Source organism: Protobothrops mucrosquamatus, unplaced genomic scaffold (genome assembly GCF_001527695.2).
Source record: "Protobothrops mucrosquamatus isolate PMUCROS unplaced genomic scaffold, P.Mucros_1.0 scaffold1120, whole genome shotgun sequence".
Taxonomy (NCBI): domain Eukaryota; kingdom Metazoa; phylum Chordata; class Lepidosauria; order Squamata; family Viperidae; genus Protobothrops; species Protobothrops mucrosquamatus.
Window position 1 is genome coordinate 206,640 of NW_015387338.1, and position 18,576 is coordinate 225,215.

Sequence of the window (18,576 nt, forward strand, 5' to 3'; positions counted from 1 at the left end):
GAGAATTTTGGATGCTTTTCAGCCTATGAAAAGCTTTACAAAAGACACATTTTTCAAAGGTGTAAGTGCATTTGGTAGGATTCAAGATATTTTTAAACATGACCAGTGGTGTTATAATGGGTTTCCTGCACACCAGGGTGCTGTGCTGAATCACCATTGACATTCCTTCTGACTTTGATGGTGTACATTTGGAATACAGTTTTAACAGGATTTTTCAACCACAATGACATCCCACTTTCAGTTACTTTACTGGCACTTCAGCAAGTGTTAGTAACTAAGTGTTAGTAACTTAAGTGTTAATTTTAAATACTTCAGTGCCATCACCTCAGTTGGGAGAAAACTATTGTTCTCTACCCATGCAAAAGAATAATGATTTTGATATAGTTGCAGTGATTAGGATCTAGCCAAACAAATAATAACAATAATAACAACAACAGCAGCAGCAATAACAATAACATTAATAGTAGTAGCATAGCAGGGCCATGGTCCCATATGTTCTGCAGCATTTGCATAGTATTTTGCTTAAAACAGCAAGATTCCATTCTTTCACTAACATGTTTAAGATTGATCTGTCAGACTGAAATGCATGTCTTTGTAAGATAGAGGGCAGAGCATGTTGTAAATGTTTTGTATATTAAATGGCAGCAGTGTTAATTCTTTTCAGTCCATGTATGTTTCACATGTGTTCATTCATAAATATGTACTATTTCTGCCTTAATCTGTATGTTTTTGAAAATAAGTAGAAAAATATACTCATTTTATATGCCTTTTGTCATAAAATATACATTTTGCTGTAAACTATCCAAGTTTGTTTATTGGGACTGAAAATGATGGTGTAACATTTGAAGAAGCATTAAACTGCCAGTCTGGTGTAATAGTTAAGGTATTGGTCTAGAAACCAGGACATGGTGAATCCTAGTCCTGCCTTGGCCATGAATGCTAGCTGGGAGAGTCACTCTATTTCTTAGTCCAGCCCACCTCACAAGGTTATTGTTCTGGAGAAAAATAGGAGGAGAAACTTTACGTCTGTTTGCCCCCTTGAGTTATTTATAAAAAAAATAATAAAGGCAGGATTTAAAAAATCTAAAAAAATAATGGGAAGGATTTAATTTGAGAGGTTTTCACTGTCAGGAAATTTCTCCTTAGTTCCAGATAGGATTTTTCATTAAGGAGCTTATACCCATTACTTCTTATCCTGACCTCAGGTTGACCCCTTCATCTTTGTGACAGCCCCTCCAGTACTGGAAGGCTGGTAGTATATCACTTCTAATCCTTCTCTTCATTAGACTATACCAGTGGTGGCAAACCTATGGCACGGGTGCCAGAGGCGGCACTACACGTGCCATTGCCCCAGCCTTGCCTCCCCCCGTGACCTTCTCCTCTCCAGCAGCCCCCCTGAAGGAAAGTCACCCCTGAGCGTGACCCACACGGAGCAGCGCACCAAGGACATGGCAGCCAGGCAGCGTAGACAAGACTCTGCCCTCACACCCCATCGTGCACAGTTGATGCTGCAGGGCACGGGCAGAGGGTGTGACTGCCATAGCGCTGCTGGGCTGCCTGGGCGATCTGCAGCGGGCCCTGAAGGCAGTGAGTGGCCCTGTGGGCAGGTGGGGTGGGGGATGGGGGGGTGAAGTGGGGGCAGGCCAGAGGGTAGAGTGGGGCGGGGCCAGTTTTTGGGCACTTGGTCTCTAAAAGGTTCGCCATCACTGTCTTCTTTCAGGACAAAAATTGATTTCTATCAATTTCAATAAATCTCATTTAAAAAATTGAGTACAATTTGATATTTTGTTTCAAATCAAGATTCCATTTCCTGAAAAGAAAAGCACTTGGACCAGTCTATGTAATATGGACTTTGACCATTTTGTATTTTAATTGCTTGCTGTAATTTATTAATGCTTATTGGCTTTTACCTGTCACTGTTCTCAGTGCCAGAGCTGAAGAGTAATAACTGGTTTAATGGTATGAGATTTTATACAGAGAATTACAGCTGATCATAGATCCAAATCCAGTTCTTCTTTGTCCATAGTTAATGCTATTGGCACCACCAGAATGATTTTCAAATCAGCAGTTGTGAAACAGAAATGTATCAAGAAATGCTGATGTTAATCATGCTAAAATATAAAATTATTATTATTATTCTTTCTTCTAAATGAACAATCTTCCTCACTGGCTCTGAATGTGTGACCCTCTGAAGTTTGGGTTCAGCCTCTGGATTCAGTGTCCAAAACTTGCTGTAAATTGAACTTGATGGAGAAGAAACACAGAGAATATTAAGTGTATTTAAATGTTTAAGATCAGTGCAAATTTTGGTTCTGTGCTGGTCTCACATTTTGTTTTAAAAACTAGTCATGTTAAATGCAACTATATATTTTCCCTGCTTATTTAGCTTTGGGTGGGCAAAAAGATTTCAGCTTCCCCTGGAAAAAGAAGCCAGTTGATGGTAAATCTCTCTTAGAAGAGATCATTGCACAACTGGTATGCCACAATTGTGCCGACTTTTACATATGTTCATCTCCTTATTTTAAATAATAATAGACCAGAACCAGGAACTGAGGCCATAACACAGGGGTGTCAAACTGCCGGCCCACGGGCCGGTTTCATCATACTGGAGCCGCGCCCACCCCATTGCCGGCAATGGCAAAAAAAGCTCCGATACGTCGCACAACGTCACGTGACGTCGCGGGTTTGACATGCCTGCCATAACAGCTACATGTGAACCTGAAGTTGGAATGAGGGAATCCTACCATCTTCATGGTCATTCCCAGCTTCATGTTCAGATTTCTTCATCGCTGAGAATATTTGCTCAGAGTGCTGGGAGTTGTAGTTCAATTTTGCAGAAAAGCTTAGAGATCTCCCATCCTTACTTTCGGTAATATGAACCAAGTCACTTATGACAGGAAAGAATAAAGACTGGGTTCACATAGTGAGCTCAGCTATAATGGCATTGGTTAGTTTCTGGCAGTGTTTTAAACACTCAGCCAGTTTATGATTCAATATAATGTACAAATGCAAACAATTGTTTATTTAGAGATCTATGATTCACTAGATTAGCATTGTGGAAACTCAACCAATATTGTGTGGAGTGGATTGTTTCAGCCTATCTATGTTCCAATTTATCTGCTAATTCATGACTCTTCCAGATATTTTTCCTTCCTTCCTTCCTTCCTTCCTTCCTTCCTTCCTTCCTTCCTTCCTTCCTTCCTTCCTTCCTTCCTTCCTTCCTTCCTTCCTTCCTTCCATCCATCCATCCATCCATCCATCCATCCAGTATTGTGGCTACCTCACTGTTCTTAGATTCAGTTACAACGATTTTTTTTAAAAAAACATTCTACCTCCTCCTCACATTCAGTATACACACACATAAACACACACACACACCACACACACACACACACACACACTAACTGATACAATTATGTCAATACAATGCTCCCCAATTTGACAATGCATTTGCTATCAAGAGATTGTTAGATGTGGATCACTTTGATTGAAATTGGAGTGATTTATATCCACTAGTTTTAGGTTGTGGTTGTTAGGTACACTGCACCATAAACCAGCTAGCCACCTTTTAGCCTAGCAGATTGTTCAAATACAAGTTCTGTGGTTATTCTGAAGTACAGTGTTACTTGTGTACAGAAAAAAATAGACAAATCAATAGAGCCAGCTCCACGAATTCTGGGAATAATTATAGTTTCGTGACTATGGAGAGTTTTCTGCCAGTATCCTCTCCTGTTCTGAATTAATTTCCTGGTTCAGGAGGGAATAAAATAATAATGGAAGTTTGTAACATAAAGGCCGTAAAATTATTTTTTAAAAAGCCTATCCCAGTTGACTGTAACATCTGCATGAATAATAGTTTTCTATAGGCAGGAACTAGTCCAAGAAAGATCTGGGAAGGGGTTAATAGGTGGACTTTTACCTAGGAGCAGCTGACTTTCCAGTTAATTATCCCGCCCAAGAGATAATCCTGGAGGCCTGTTCTTTGTCCTCCCAGCTGAGTTAGAGAGCAGGAGCTCAAAAAAAGTTCAGACAGAAGACAAGGCTTGGCAGATTTTTTTGTATTTAGTCTCCGTGAAAAAGAAGAAAAAAAAGTGACACTGGGATTTTGATTACCTGCAATATGAAAGCTTTACTTTAGAATTAGGTGGAAGTGACGTCTGCCATAAAATTTTGGGAATTAGAAACTTTGTAGTGAGATTTTGTTTTGTTTCCTTGTTTTCATTTTGTAGCCTTTTCTGATTGTTTGTAAAACTTCCCCTCTGGCATGAATTTGATTAAGCCTTGTATTTTGCTGGGCTGGTTGTAAACTTACTAGTATAGTTTGATTGCTGCAAAATTAGTTCACATAAAAAAATGAATATATACTTTTTTCTCCTTGCTGTTTCCACATGAATATTGTTGCTGGATTTATCTAGAGAATAATAAAAGACAAGAGAAGGAACTTGAAGAAAAGGTAAGTGAATAAATTGGTTCTCTTAAGGGGTTTTTTTTAACAGCATCTGTCCCCAGGCCTAGCAAAGGACAGCTGGGTGGATATGATGAAGTTGTAACCTGGGAACATTAAATTGAGAAAGGTATCGTTTAAATATGTTCACAAGAAAGCCTCAGGGCAAAGTTTAATGTGCTGCTTGCTGAAATCCTTTGAAAGTGTTTATTTGAAATATGTATTTCCAAGGAATTGGGGCAGTGGTGGGATTCAGCCAGTTTGCACCAGTTCGGCAGAACCGGTAGCTAATTTTTTGTTGCACAGGCCCAGAATGGACTTTGGGAAGCAACATCCACACAGAGAACCGGTTGTTCACATATTTGAATCCCACCACTGAACTGGGGATAATAACAGAATAACATATCCATTTAATTGGTAATGCATCTTGGCTAAACTAGAGCAACAAGAGGAAGGAACTGTATGCACACAAACATGCTTAAATTAGGTCAGTTGCAAACCTACTGTCTGAATGTATGCAACATGCTGGCTAGTCTGAGATAGTTTAACATACTGTATTGCATGAATCCAGGGCATTTGTTCAGTTTATGCTTTATGATATTCAACAGACTCAATAACCAAGTCAAGCATGTTACAATGTTCATAATAATGAGATGCCCATTGAGTGTTGCAATATAGAAATAGATATAGATATGTGGTCATTGGATTTGGTTTTTATATCCAAAAGGAAGGATAATGCATGATCAAGTCCCAGATTTGCTTCTGTACTATATAATTTAGGAAGGTGTCTAGTACTGTAAACCATGGCTCTATCGAGCTGAATCTTATCAAAGCAGGTTTGATTTGGATACTGTGAAATTTCAGACAGTTTAGTAGTATTTTCAATGCTACCCTAGAAACTAATATCTAAAATGGAGGTCTTTTGAAAGCAAGTGCTTTGCTTTACAACTTTTCAGTTCTGCTCAGATCTACTTCAGATATAGATAATTTCCTTGATTGCATTGGTCAAATCTTTTGTTGCTGTGATAGGATATGACCATCCTGAGCCTGAGTAAGATTTTTTTTTTCCCCAGGAGAATTGGAGAAGATGGAAGAGATCAGCCCTGCATAAGGGATGGATACTTAACAATTTTGAAAACATTTCTTTTATATAAACCATCCCAACATTTTTATATTTCTCATGTCAAAAAACCAAAAACAAAAGAAAAAAGAAAGAAGGCATACTATATTACTTGAGGGTTATTTTTTCTTTTTTCTTTTTCTTTAAGATATGAGAAATGTAAAAATATGATGGCTTGTGTGAGAAAAAAGACTTAAATACTTTAGTGTAGCTAATTTTGAGAAAATCTTAACCAGTAAGAATGTTTTGAATATTGTGGGGAAAACAAATTTAAATAAGAATGTAAAAAGGATTTATGACGAGGCAATCAAGATGATCAATGAAAAGAAGTTTTATATTGATCTGGTTATTATTTCCAGAAACATGAGAAAAATGACTAAATTTAATTGTCATTTATTTAAATAAGAACTGTATTAATTTAAGGTTGGCAAAAGAGAATATTATTGAAAGAAGAGGAAATCAAGTAAAGCTATTATATGGACTATATATAGAAATTAATTATTACTGATTATTTTTTAAACACTAACCCAGACAACATGCTGTTTATCAAATATTAAGATGTATGTTAAAAATCAATAAAATATATATATATAAAAACAATTTTGAATGTAAGACTAGCTAGATTCACACACCATGTTGCAGTTAAACTTGGACTGGCACCAGGAAGATGGAGCTTCAAATGCGCTTTCAGCTACTGAAACCAACTAGGGGACTTTGGACCAATCTGAGCACAACCTACCTTACAGATGAGCTGTTCTGGGGGGAAGACTAGTGTAATGTATTGGCCACAACTGATTTAAATGACTTGCTTAATGTCTGACCTACATTGCTGTATTGTTTAACAGTTGCTGTTACTGAAAGCCAGATTGGCTGTCTCCAAGCTGATAATGAGGTTTGGGGCAGGAAACTGTTACTTTAAATCTATTGGTTGCCACCTAGAGGCTAACTGTATTCAGGGGTAGTCAACCTTGGCTCTTTTATGACTCGTGGACTCCCAGAATTCCTGAGCCAGCTAAGCTGGCTCAGGAATTCTGGGAATTGAACTCCACGAGTCATAAAAGAGCCAAGGTTGACTACCCCTGGTATAAATAGCTGTGCAGCAGCCTTTAGGGCTGCTTCTGTTCTGAGTTAATAAACTTGTTTGCTGTTTCAACACTCTGCCTCGTTCAATGCCTAAAGAACTGAAGATGTAACAACTAGAATTCAAGCTCCTGAGGAAAGGCAGGAGAGAAATCCAATGAATAATGAAATAAAAGTGTGCTAAGCCAGGATCAAGCATACAGTCTTTTCTATAGTGTTGTCGGTGCTAGTTGGTAACATTGGCCATGAGATTTGGGGTTAAAGTGGACATTATGCAATGACTGATGAAGTCACACTGGATGGTTCTAATGTTGCTATTTTTCTTTTATGGGTCAAGATGGGAGGCCATTCCTAGGGAAAGGAAGTTGGCTGCCAAACACAGATTTTGCTTCTCTGTTCTTTCTTAGGTAGCACTGCAAGCCATATAGTTTGCAAGACAGCCTTGTTATGTGTTCCTGGCTACTTTCCTTCATGACCAGAGGCAAGCTCGCCTGACCAATAACCAGCCAAGACACAGTGAAGGCCTTTTGTTTCGTTTATTGCAATAAGCGGGGAGAGAAGCTATCAAAGCTTGGTTCTCTCCAAAGTTTTAACCCAAAATATTTCCTTCTTTATACATCCCTTATCCCGGCCGCCACATCCCTCCTCTTTCCCCATTGGCTGAGGTACTATGAGGTTACACTCTTTCCGACCGCCTCCTACATATTTCCTACTACATACTAAATCATACATCACATGTACATTAAAATTAGGAGATAATTTATGCAAGGTGTGTCAGTTAATATTAATCAATTAATTGCGCATGCTCAGTTGCCTGAATTCTGGCCCTCTTTTTTATGACTTCTTAGAAAAATAGGTTCTTTCCTGTTTTGCTAGTTATCTTCTATTACAGATGTTTTCTTCTTCCTTTTCCCACTCTTAAGACCCAGCTATTTTTGCCTACATATTTCCTTTATATCCTTTCTTTATGCTAACCTTTCCTCTTTCCCACCATAGCTTCTATACTCTGTAAATTTCCATTGCAGCAAATTCAATTTTAAATTTCTCTTTCAATATTAAATTTTGAAGACCTTTCTTTTACTTCTATCAGCCTGGTAGGGAAATGGCTACCGTTATTTATTCATCACATTTCTACACAGCTCATTTCTCCTAAGTGACACAGGTTACAGTAAAAATATCTGAAATAAAAGCATAAATAGGAACAAGTTAGAACAATTTTTAAAAGACAGAGTTAAGATATTTAAAGTTAAAACATTAAAAAGGTTGAGAGAATCTCATCATGACCCCAAGCTTCCCTATCACTCTTTGTTTGACCCACATACTAATTGGCAAAACCAGGTCTTAGCGCTCTTTCGGAAGGCTAGAAGAGTGTGGCCCTGCTCATCTCTGGGGGGGGGGGGGTAAGGTGTTCCACAGGGCAGGGTTGCTACACAGAAGAACCTAACTGGAGGACAGTGAATGTCTACCTCTTTGTCTCAGAGTAAAATGTGAATTGATTGATTTCCCTCCTTTGTTTTTACGTGCTTGCTGACATGCCTGATTTTTTTTTTCTCAGAAGATGCCTGGTGCCAGAATTCATATCTGACTCTCCTAGCAAACGCCAGTGGTCATGCTGTTTGACTCCATTGTCAGAGTAGAGTTTATCTGGTATTGGCTGGATGGAAATGGCAAGTGGATTGAGTATGGCCAAAAGGTAAACTTTTATCTGCTGCTGAATCAGACCTAGGTTGCTGTTGTTGCTGCTTCAAAGAGCTTCAATTTTGCTACACAGATTTATTAGCTGGGTTCACACACGGCAATAAATTATAATGTAAAGCAATTTCTTTGCCTTTGGCTTAGTGTGCTGCACACTTTGTGACTTGAGACACTGTGAGCTCAGCTATTAATATTTATAACAGCTTATTAAATCATGATAAAGCAAACTATTACTGAATGTGATATTCGAACCTGATCGTTTTCTGCTGCTCTAGGCATCTGGGCCCATGAATATTGCTTGTCTCTGCTTTAGAGGATGGATGGTAGAGCTAAATACAGGTAGTCCTCGGCTTACAACAGTTCATTTAGTGACCATTCAAAGTTATAACAGCACTGAAAAAACGTGACTTATGACCATTTTTCACACTTATGACCGTTGCAGCACATGGTCAAAATTCAGATGCTGGGCAACTGACTTATTTATGATGGCTGCAGTGTGCAGGGTCATGCGATCCCCTTTTGCAACCTTGTGACAAGCAAAGTCAATAGGGGAGCCAGGTTCACCTTAAGTGTTAAGATTCACTTAACAACCAAGCTCCTAACTTAACAGCTGCAGTGATTCACTTAACAGCTGTGGCAAGGACGTTTATAAAATGGGCAAAATTCATTTAACAACTGTCTCGCTCAGCAACATAAATTTTGGGCTCAATTGTGGTTGTAAATCAAGGACTATCTGTACAGATGGATAGTTTAGTGGTCACAATTGGGACCAGAAATTCAATTGTTAAGTGAATTGATCTCAAAGCGAAACCACAACTGTGCTTATGATCATACTTCAGCTTTTCTTTGCTTTGTAGACCTGGAAAAGTTGTAAATGTGAGCATTGGTGGTGAAATTAGTTCTTCATCACCATCATAACTGAGAGAGTTGATAAGCAAGGACTACTGTAATGTAACATGCTGTTTTGTGATTTGCTCTCCAATGGGTTTGAACACAATGACCAAAATTAAATTATCCATTTTCCTTTCCCTTTGGTCTGTGTTTTTCTACCGTATTTTTTCCTTTCTGTTTTGCAGGATTCTGAGCACTGTGTTGCCTCAATATCATCCTCTGAGTTAGAAGTTATTTTCCTAACTGACTACAGAAGAGTTGTATTCTTCCAGGCTGGGACTCAGCTGTATTCATTACATTTTCAAGGTATTTTTTTTAGCAATAATAGCTTGGTATGTGAAAATGACTGCTAACTGGGATGCCCAGGTGAATATATATCAAAGAAGTCAAGATGGTAGCTGCAACTCATATGATGAGGATTTCTTTTTCAGGGATGGAATTTTGTTCACACTGTTGAGGCTACCATTTTGATTTTTTAAAACTCCCCCTGCAGCCATTCCCAACATTCATTGCTAATATGAATTAGCCTAATTTATTCAAACTGTCACATGAAAAAATATAGGCAAACAGGCAAAACAATTATCATTTAAAATTACTGAATAGTACTGTGGGTTTAAAAAAACATCGTGAACAAGTATCTACTGTTGCCAATAATAGGCATTTTCTTGATAGATCATTAATTTAACAAATTTAATAATTAAATATTTTGTTCATCCAGAGTCCTCGTGGTATAATTTGTCACTTCTTGATAATATTTTAAATTTAAAGATTAAATTTCCATGAGACTGATCTGATTGAAATTCTGGTATCTTACCTTATTTTTAAATATTACTAAACCCAACATTGCCAATTGTGGAGTAGCACAGTGTTTTTAGGAAGTGAAAATGGGTGTTTCTCTTCCTCTTTGGAAGTCTTTTGATTTCCAATCAGAAAGGCTTCCCTCTATTATATTGATAATCAAATGTAAATCTGATCAAGTGCACCAAATATAGTCCCTCAGTATACATAAAATACTCTTTTTTGTGGCTTTTCTGCATAGTCCACATAGCTTTATTGATAACAGCAGCCCAAGAGTATCAGCCTACAATGCCTTGTATTTAAGTTAAATTGATAAGTGAATTAATTCTTAGCATAGATGAGTTATTTGACAGTGTATATTGCTTTTTCCTTCAAGAGATGGTTCAGAGAAATGTGTACTACGAAACACAGAGGAAAGTCTGCAGATGGCCCCGACTTGTATTTTTTGGAGGTAGACGCAAAAGTGAGAAGAGGTAATTAATATTTTTCACAAAATCATTTACAGGTACTCCTCGACTTACAACCACCATTGAGTCAAGTCAAATCAATTTATTATTACAGCCGAAGGCCAACATATAAATTAAACATTCAAATAAAACAAAACTAAACAGAACCAACACAAGAAGGGGTGTAATCACCCATTGATTACACATGATGTAATCAATGGGTGACCTAGGTCTGCCTAGTTTTACAGGCAGTATAAAAAAACTAGCTAGCATCAGAAAAACTGAATCATACTGACCTGTCAATAAAAATACATTGACTATAGTCTAATGCTGGATAAAAACACGTAATAAAATTGATTATAAAAGATTATTAAAAAGATCTAAAATGTTTATTTAAGGACGAGCAGGCAGTGATCACAGCACAGGTGGCTAGATTCTGTGCAGCAGCACTGGGGATTCGCCACAATTGAGTCCAAAATTTCTGTTGCTAAGTGAGACAGTTGTTAAGTGAATTTTGCCCCATTTTGCGACCATAGTTGCCACAGTTGTTAAGTGAATCACTTGCAGTTGTTAAGTTAGTAACACAACTGTAAAGTGAATCTGACTTCTCAATTGACTTTGCTTGTCAGAAGGTCACAAAAGGTGATTATGACCCCAGGATGTGCAACCATATGAACCAGTTGCCAACCATCCAAATTTTGATCACGTGATGTAAAAATCCCTCCCCCTTCTCCCAGTTTCAGTTCTGCTACTTCAGTAATTTCACAGTGATGCTAGCCACAGTCCCTGTGGCCTTTGGGCAGGCGGTATCATCATACTCCAGACCTCTGTTTAAAACCACATAATATTGTGGGAAGAAAAAATAGCAATTATTTTAATAGGAAAATGAAGAAAGGCATTTCAGCCATTTAAAGCAAAAGGTCTGTGGAAAAAAAATCTCTGTTGCATTAATCCAACGAAACATTTCTAAACAAATAAATAACAACTGGATTTGTACATATTATATTATTATATTATATTATATTATATTATATTATATTATATTATATTATATTATATTATATTATATTATATTATATTATATTATATTATATTATATTATATTATATTATATTATAATATTATTATATTATATTATATTATATTATATTATATTATATTATATTATATTATATTATATTATATTATATTATATTATATTATATTAATTATATTATATTATATTATATTATATTATTATATTATTATTTAAACCAGTGATTCTCAACCTTTTCTTCACCATGGTCCCCCTTTAAATTCCTTTTGTGGTCACTGACCATGGCCATGGACCCTCAAGACTTAACTCAAAATTTAAATTGTAACATTTCTTCAAGTCTTCACGGGGCCCCTGTGATGACATTGCGGCTCCCCTGGGGTCCACAGACCACAGGCTTAGAACTACTGATTTAAACCATGGTTTTGTTGCCCTGATTCACACTCATTTTATCATAAACTTCCAAATCAAACTAGTGGATTCACATCTCACGCTAAGCTAAAAACCTAGTGTGTCATAAACCCTCCCATAAAACCCTCCATAAAACGAATGAAGTACATAAACCCTCCCATTAAACGAATGAAGCTCAGTGTTTCTCAGTAATGCTTAGGTCTCATAAAAAATATACTGCTGAAATGCATTTGTAACCTTGTCCTGAGTTGTGCTATAGCTGTGCTTGAGTCTAATTTCTGGGCTGTTTTCAAGTAGGATCCCTAAATACAATAGATTCCTGCAGTTTGCTGAAACTTGAATCATGTTTATATTCAGCTTCCACTTCCAAGGTACTGTATGCTTCCCAATGATTTTGTTGGAAGTGTGATTCTCAACCAATCTGACCATAAGGAGCTCTGAGATATAGATACTTCGGGGAATTAAGCCTGTTCTCTGGCTCTCCTCCTGTAAACTGTGGTCAAGTGGGTGCTAGGTCTATTCTTATCATATATTTCTTTAAATACATCTTTTTGTTAAAGTTATAAAACCTGCTTCATTGCTCATAGCTTCGGCTCAGTTCCCAGTCTTGGGACACTGTTATACACAAACATCTCCCCTCCATCATTTTACCCCTTTACTAATCCTGGATTTGATGAAATAAAATTGAGGAGATTAGGAATAGCTTTCCAGTTCTAATAGCTTTCAATAACTTGGGAATGGGCAAATACAGTTGGAAAAATTAGTTTGGGTAACTAACACAGGTTTTCTTGACCTGGTATCCTTCAGAGAGTTAGACTGCTGTTTTCATCATTTCCAGCACAATGAATATTTTAGCAAAAAACAGCAGAGATTATCAAATTGGGGAAGTCTGCTCTAAAATAGAGAAAATTGGAAATTAAATGAGATTTGTCTACAACAGGAATCCTCTTTGTTTCTTTATTTCCCATTTGCAGCTACCGTTTTGAATCTTCTTTTCCCTTCCACTTGTTTCCTTCAACCTGGGATCAGTCAGCCCTTCCTGACATAGGCTATAAGGTATTCTTTTTTATCTGACTTTAGAAACAACCTCTGTTTCTGCCCTCATTAAAAAACACCTTCCATGTGCAGTTGGGGAACTAACTTCCCTTTTTCTTTCTCTGCCCACCCCAAACTTGGTACATTCTTCCAGGTTGATGCCACCCTACTTCCTAGAACTTTGTCTGAAGTCCATAAGGGCTCAAATGCATTCAGAGTTTGTTGGGGACCAGCATTTCCCTTTGTTACTGGCCATTTGACCATTGCTGAATTGTTGACAGAGGTCATTCTTTACAACATTTCTAGGGAAAGATATTAGCCAAGAAAAATACTGTTTGGTGGTATGGTTGGTTCATAAGTTTCTCTAAAAGCCCTGGTGGCACAGTGGTTAAAGTGCAGTACTGCAGGCAAACTTTGCTCATAACTTGGAGTTCGATTCCAACAGGACTCAAGGTTGATACAGCCTTCTGTGGTCAGTGAAATGAGGACCCAAATTGTTAGGGGCAATACGCAAATAATGCTTCTTCATTGGAAAATGCCCAGAAAATGCTGTAAAGTGCCATGGGGTAGTATATAAGGCTAATTGCTATTGCTACTGCTATTCCCTTTGCCCCTGTAAGTGCATAGAGATGACACCCATGCCTTCTTACTTCTGGCCTATGTCATATAAAAGCCACATAGTTTGAAATAGTCCACCACTTCTTCTGAAATTGGGTTTTAGATAGCTTGAAAGATACTTATGTTTTTTGTGAACATCAGATAGAATTAAATGTGAAATAGCTCTCTGGCTATGTGAATAGATTTACTGAGGTTACCCCATCATGTACCTTGGCAATATTCTGTTCAAACTTTCATAGTAAAATCTGTACAGAAGAATCTATCAAGCAGGGTATACTCAGCAGCATTAAAAATAATCTTGAGTACTGAAATATTGCTGGATGACAATTCTATAATCCTTAACATTTGGGTATGTTAAGAGCTGAAGTTAATATCTGAGGGTCAAAGGTTAGAATAGGATGATTTACAGTAAGTTATTTATTCATGCCTCATGCTAAACCATGGCTTGTTTCTAATTGTGGTCTTTTAGCATGATGTCTTTGTTCATATGTAATGCTTAACTGTAAATCAAGGTTGAATAATTTATTAGAGGGATTAAAGTCATAGTAAATGGAACAATGATGTACTGTGGTTAAGACTTTTTTATGTACATGGTGAGGCCATAGTTTATAAAGTAGAGTGGTTAGGTTTGTTCATTGTGAAAAAGATGTTACAACTACTTAGTCCAATCTGTAAACCCAACTATGATTATTTTTAAGAAACTTATTCTGCTCTTAATTTATTTCATCTGCATGGATTATGTTATGAGTCCCTATTTTGATATAGAAAGAATGAAAACCTTTGATAGATCAAAAGCAAATAAAAAATTCATTCACAATAGCTCTGATCTTGTTCCTAGCTGGTAGAGATCTCTGATTCTTCAGAAGAATATCATGAAATCAAGATGCTTTTTGAGAAGACAATGCAAGATTACATTATACATAGACTTCAAAGAATTCAGAATCCTTCTCTCTGGCAAGTCTTTCAGTGGTTTGTACTAGATTTTAATTTTCTTCCTGGAGAGTCAAAATCATGATAAAATAATTGGATCCAGTATCTGGAACTTATGTTGTTTATTGAGTACAGTTGTGAATGTATATTTTGTAATCATATATCGTGTTTATCTGGCTATGAATAGGCTGTGGCCTATAAACAAAATGTAGAAAGGGACCCTGGATGTTATTTAAGTCAGACTTTTCTAATCTTTAAAGTTCTTGAGACTACATCTTGCAGAATTTATTTTAGTTGCACAGACTCATAATTCTGGGAAATGCCATCTTTAGTACCCCTAAGAAATCTGGAAGCATCAGCTGTAAATTTTGATCTATTCCCATTTTGACTTACATCAGTGATGGCGAACCTTTTAGAGACTGAGTGCCCAAAAACTGGCCCCGCCCCTGCTCTACCCCCTGCCCCGCCCCTGCCCCGCCCCATCCCACCTGCCCACAGGGCCACTCCACCGCCTCCAGGGCCCGCCACAGATCGCCCAGGCAGCCCAGCAGCGCCATGGCGGCCACACCCTCTGCCCGTGTCCCACAGCATCAACTGTGCACAATGGGGTGTGAGGGCAGTCTTGTGTACGCTGCCTGGCTGCCATGTCCTTGGCTGCGCTGCTCCACGTGGGCCACGCCCGGGGGCGACTCTCCTCCAGGGGGGCTGCTGGTGAGGGGGTCACGGGGGGAGGCAAGGCTGGGGCAACCGCACATGTGCCCACAGAGAGGGCTCCGAGTGCCACCTCTGGCACCCGTGCCATAGGTTCGCCACGACTGACTTAGATCATTGTCGCCATACTGCAGCTCTGCAGAATTCTAGCACAGCTTCAATATGCTAGAGATTGAATTACATCATTTATGTATACTATAGCTTAATGATAGCTTAATAGATCAGGGAAAAATAATTTAATACTTTGTTTGGAAAAGCTACATTAAATTGGGATAATAAATGTGTAAAGTGTTCTTAGATCCTTTTGCTGTATGTCTTCCAAGTTGGAAGAGAGAAGTGATTTAAATTCTTTTTGACATCAAGCATAACTTGAAGTAGTATGTTTCTAGGCAAAAAGAGCAGATGAAGAAGTTGAATAGAGGAAAGGAAATTGATGAACGTCTCTTGTTTCATGGCACTAACACATCTCACCTGTATGACATCTGTGGGCAAAACTTTGACTGGAGAATTTGTGGCACACATGGAACACTATATGGAAAAGGTACTGATGAGTTGGGAAGAAGTAGTGCATTCTGGAAGAGCTAAGTATTTCCTACCTTGAATTCACATAATTTGCAAGATTTGAAGATATCTGAGTTTCAGCATCTTCAAGTATTGTTTTTCTATCCATTTCCCCAAGTTTATGCATTTATGTCCTGACTTTTATCTGAGAGCTGAAATCTGAGTATGTGGGAAGCCTCCTCTAATTTTATTCCCACAATAACCCTGCTCATCTGAAAGGTGGTTGCTGGATCTAAATCACTGGAAAAAACTTCTTAGTCCAGTGGAGGTTTGAACTTGGGCCTCTGCTGTCCAAGTCCTTAACCATTACACAACTACACTGACTTTCAATTACTTGGCATATCATGCTATCGGACAAGTTCAGGTGAGAGACATAGAGTTGCAGTTTTGAATGCTTTGGTTCAGTGTGCCACGTAATCATTTCCCATATATGAACACTCAGACTAGCTCTGTGACACACACTGAACCTACTGATACATTCCTATTGTATAAAAATTGTGTTATTTGGACTACGTAAGCAGAGATCTTACTTTTGAACACTGGAAGTAAAAGATAGTCATCAGAAACATGGGTGAATGTGTTATTATAACGGGGCTGGGAAACTGATGACCTCTAGTGTTGCTGAATCTGAGTATCCAGTAGTCCCAGCCACCATAGCCAAAGGGATGTTAAGAGTTGTAGTTTAGTAATATTTAAAACCTTAAACAATATATAGCAAATTTATTTTGAAAGGAGTTTTTTTTCCTTTTTTTCTTTACAAAGGATTTGGTTTTTTAAAATGTGTTTTCTTGTAGGAAGCTATTTTGCCAGAGATGCCTGTTACTCCCACGCGTACTGCAAGTCAAAAAGACAAACAAAGGCCATGTTTGTAGCTAGAGTTCTGGTTGGAGACTACGTCCAAGGAAAAACTTCTTATGTCCGCCCTCCTCCTAGACCTAACCAATCGAATGGCTTCTATGATAGCTGCGTGGACGATGTTCTGAATCCTTCTATTTTTGTCATCTTTGAGAAGTATCAGATTTATCCAGCCTATATTGTTGAGTATGAGGAACTATCCCATTGTGCGATCATGTAAAGGCAGCAATTCTTTGGTTGTTGTTTTTTCATGGCCTTTCATTTTTTTTTATATGTATATATAAATTTAAAATATTTCTTATTTTAAAAGATGTCTGTGATTCTTTATTTCCATCTCTTGGAGGTAAAAGAAAGAAGGCAAACCCTCTTTTGAATACTTTGCTCAATGATTTTATCATCACTGGAAACATTTATTAAGATATAAGTGAAATAAGTGAAACTGGGTCTTCTTGTTTTCATAAAACTTTCATAAGCATGCAAAATGTGTATAAACTGATGGGGCTGTGTGCACAAACAAATATGCACACAAACATTTACAGGTCCTTTCATTTAAGAGGCTGAAGTCCTAGTCCTTTAATCGTGAAATAATAGCACAATTATACCTCTTTATGGTGCATAGCAAAATGAATGCTTTCTGAATAGGAATCAGATCTTCTCCATAATCCAACCAATCAGTGCAACCATGATATCCATTGTGGAGTTCTTTTTGAAAATGCCTGCTATACGGTGGCTACTTGTTAAGAAATGGAGAGCTGTTTCATTTGGCTAACGGTAGAGGGCAGCAGGAGGATAAATAAGAGATTAAACAACTCTTCTGTGAAATCTCAGGAGGTTTGGTAATTTTTATATGATTGTGGAATACTAGTCTGGATTAATAAAGATTATATGATTGCATAATGCTAGTCTGGATTAATACAGTTTAGAAAATATTAGGGTAGCAGATCTGGCTTGCAGAAATCAATCTTAGCACTTTCCTATAATCTAACGATGCTCCCAATTTTTGCAGCTCAGAAAAAGATGCACTTGAGAAGAAGGAGCAGGCGGTATGGAGAACCATAACGAAAGATGTTTTAAACATGGCTTGGCTTATACTATCTATATCTTGCATAAAAATCACCCATAAATCTTTAGGATATCTTCCACTCACTTCCTGTTAAGGGATGTTGTATTTCAGTGTTTCTCAACCTTGGCCATCTGAAGATGTGTGGACTTCCATTCCCAGAATTCCCCAGCCAGTCCACACATCTTCAAACTGGCTGAGGTTGAGAAACACTGTTGTATTCCACAGAAAGCTCATTTTCTTTAATCATTGGCCCATTAAAATGTCATGCATGAAATGATTGAATTTAAATCAACTTGAAAGTTACTTAATAGCTGTAGCATGAAAATGATTATAGGTTTCTAAGTAATGCTGAAGCATAATTCTCAGTATTCCTCAGCTTTGGGAGCCGGTTGAGGGCTGTGAATGACTTGTAATCCAGCAACATCTGGAGAACCAGAAGGCATGTACTTTTTTCAAGGAATTGGCTCATATGTCAGAGGACACATTTTCAAGATAATGCTTTGCTGTTTTAAGTTCATTGTAGAAAAGAGCAGAGTGGGGGAATTTAAATTCTGAATGTTGGATGTTCTGTTGCTATTTTGGAGGGCAAAATTCAGCTATATAATGAGGATTTAGTGTATAAATAAAGTAGAGTTACTGCACTTCCTACAATAATGCAAGGAAAGCTAGATTGCCATTTTTTTTTACTGTATTGGTCACTTAATAAGGGGAGGTGGAGAAGTTAAAGCCTCCCTTTTTGAGAAAACCTAAGGGACTGACATTAGGAGTCAAGTGGGAGGTGTCTCCCTGCCATAATTAAACATGGCATGATAAAAGGGTTTGATACACAAGTTAGAGACTGCACAAAATATTGCATATATCAGTCTTGGTGTTTCTCAACTTTAC

The 18,576-nt window shown here is 37.7% G+C and overlaps 1 protein-coding gene across 1 annotated transcript; it reads left to right on the forward strand.

The window, feature by feature from the left end:
• The first annotated feature begins 4,007 nt into the window (after positions 1 to 4,007).
• Positions 4,008 to 16,851, forward strand: LOC107291335 (protein mono-ADP-ribosyltransferase PARP12). The gene is made up of 8 exons (XM_015820329.1): positions 4,008 to 4,453; positions 8,200 to 8,337; positions 9,416 to 9,536; positions 10,405 to 10,501; positions 12,893 to 12,974; positions 14,410 to 14,540; positions 15,602 to 15,753; positions 16,568 to 16,851. The coding sequence occupies exons 2-8, from the start codon at positions 8,254 to 8,256 to the stop codon at positions 16,846 to 16,848; spliced, it is 948 nt and encodes a 315-aa protein (XP_015675815.1). The 5' UTR covers positions 4,008 to 4,453; positions 8,200 to 8,253; the 3' UTR covers positions 16,849 to 16,851.
• The last annotated feature ends 1,725 nt before the right edge of the window (positions 16,852 to 18,576 follow it).

What these genes read in the sequence shown, in the direction of transcription:
- LOC107291335 (XM_015820329.1), top strand. Translation starts at nt 8,254, where the DNA reads ATGCTGTTTGACTCCATTGTCAGAGTAGAGTTTATCTGGTATTGGCTG. An exon ending in GTATTCATTACATTTTCAAG is followed by an intron (nt 9,537 to 10,404) that starts GTATTTTTTTTA and finishes TTTTCCTTCAAG; the next exon opens with AGATGGTTCAGAGAAATGTG. An exon ending in AGACGCAAAAGTGAGAAGAG is followed by an intron (nt 10,502 to 12,892) that starts GTAATTAATATT and finishes TCCCATTTGCAG; the next exon opens with CTACCGTTTTGAATCTTCTT.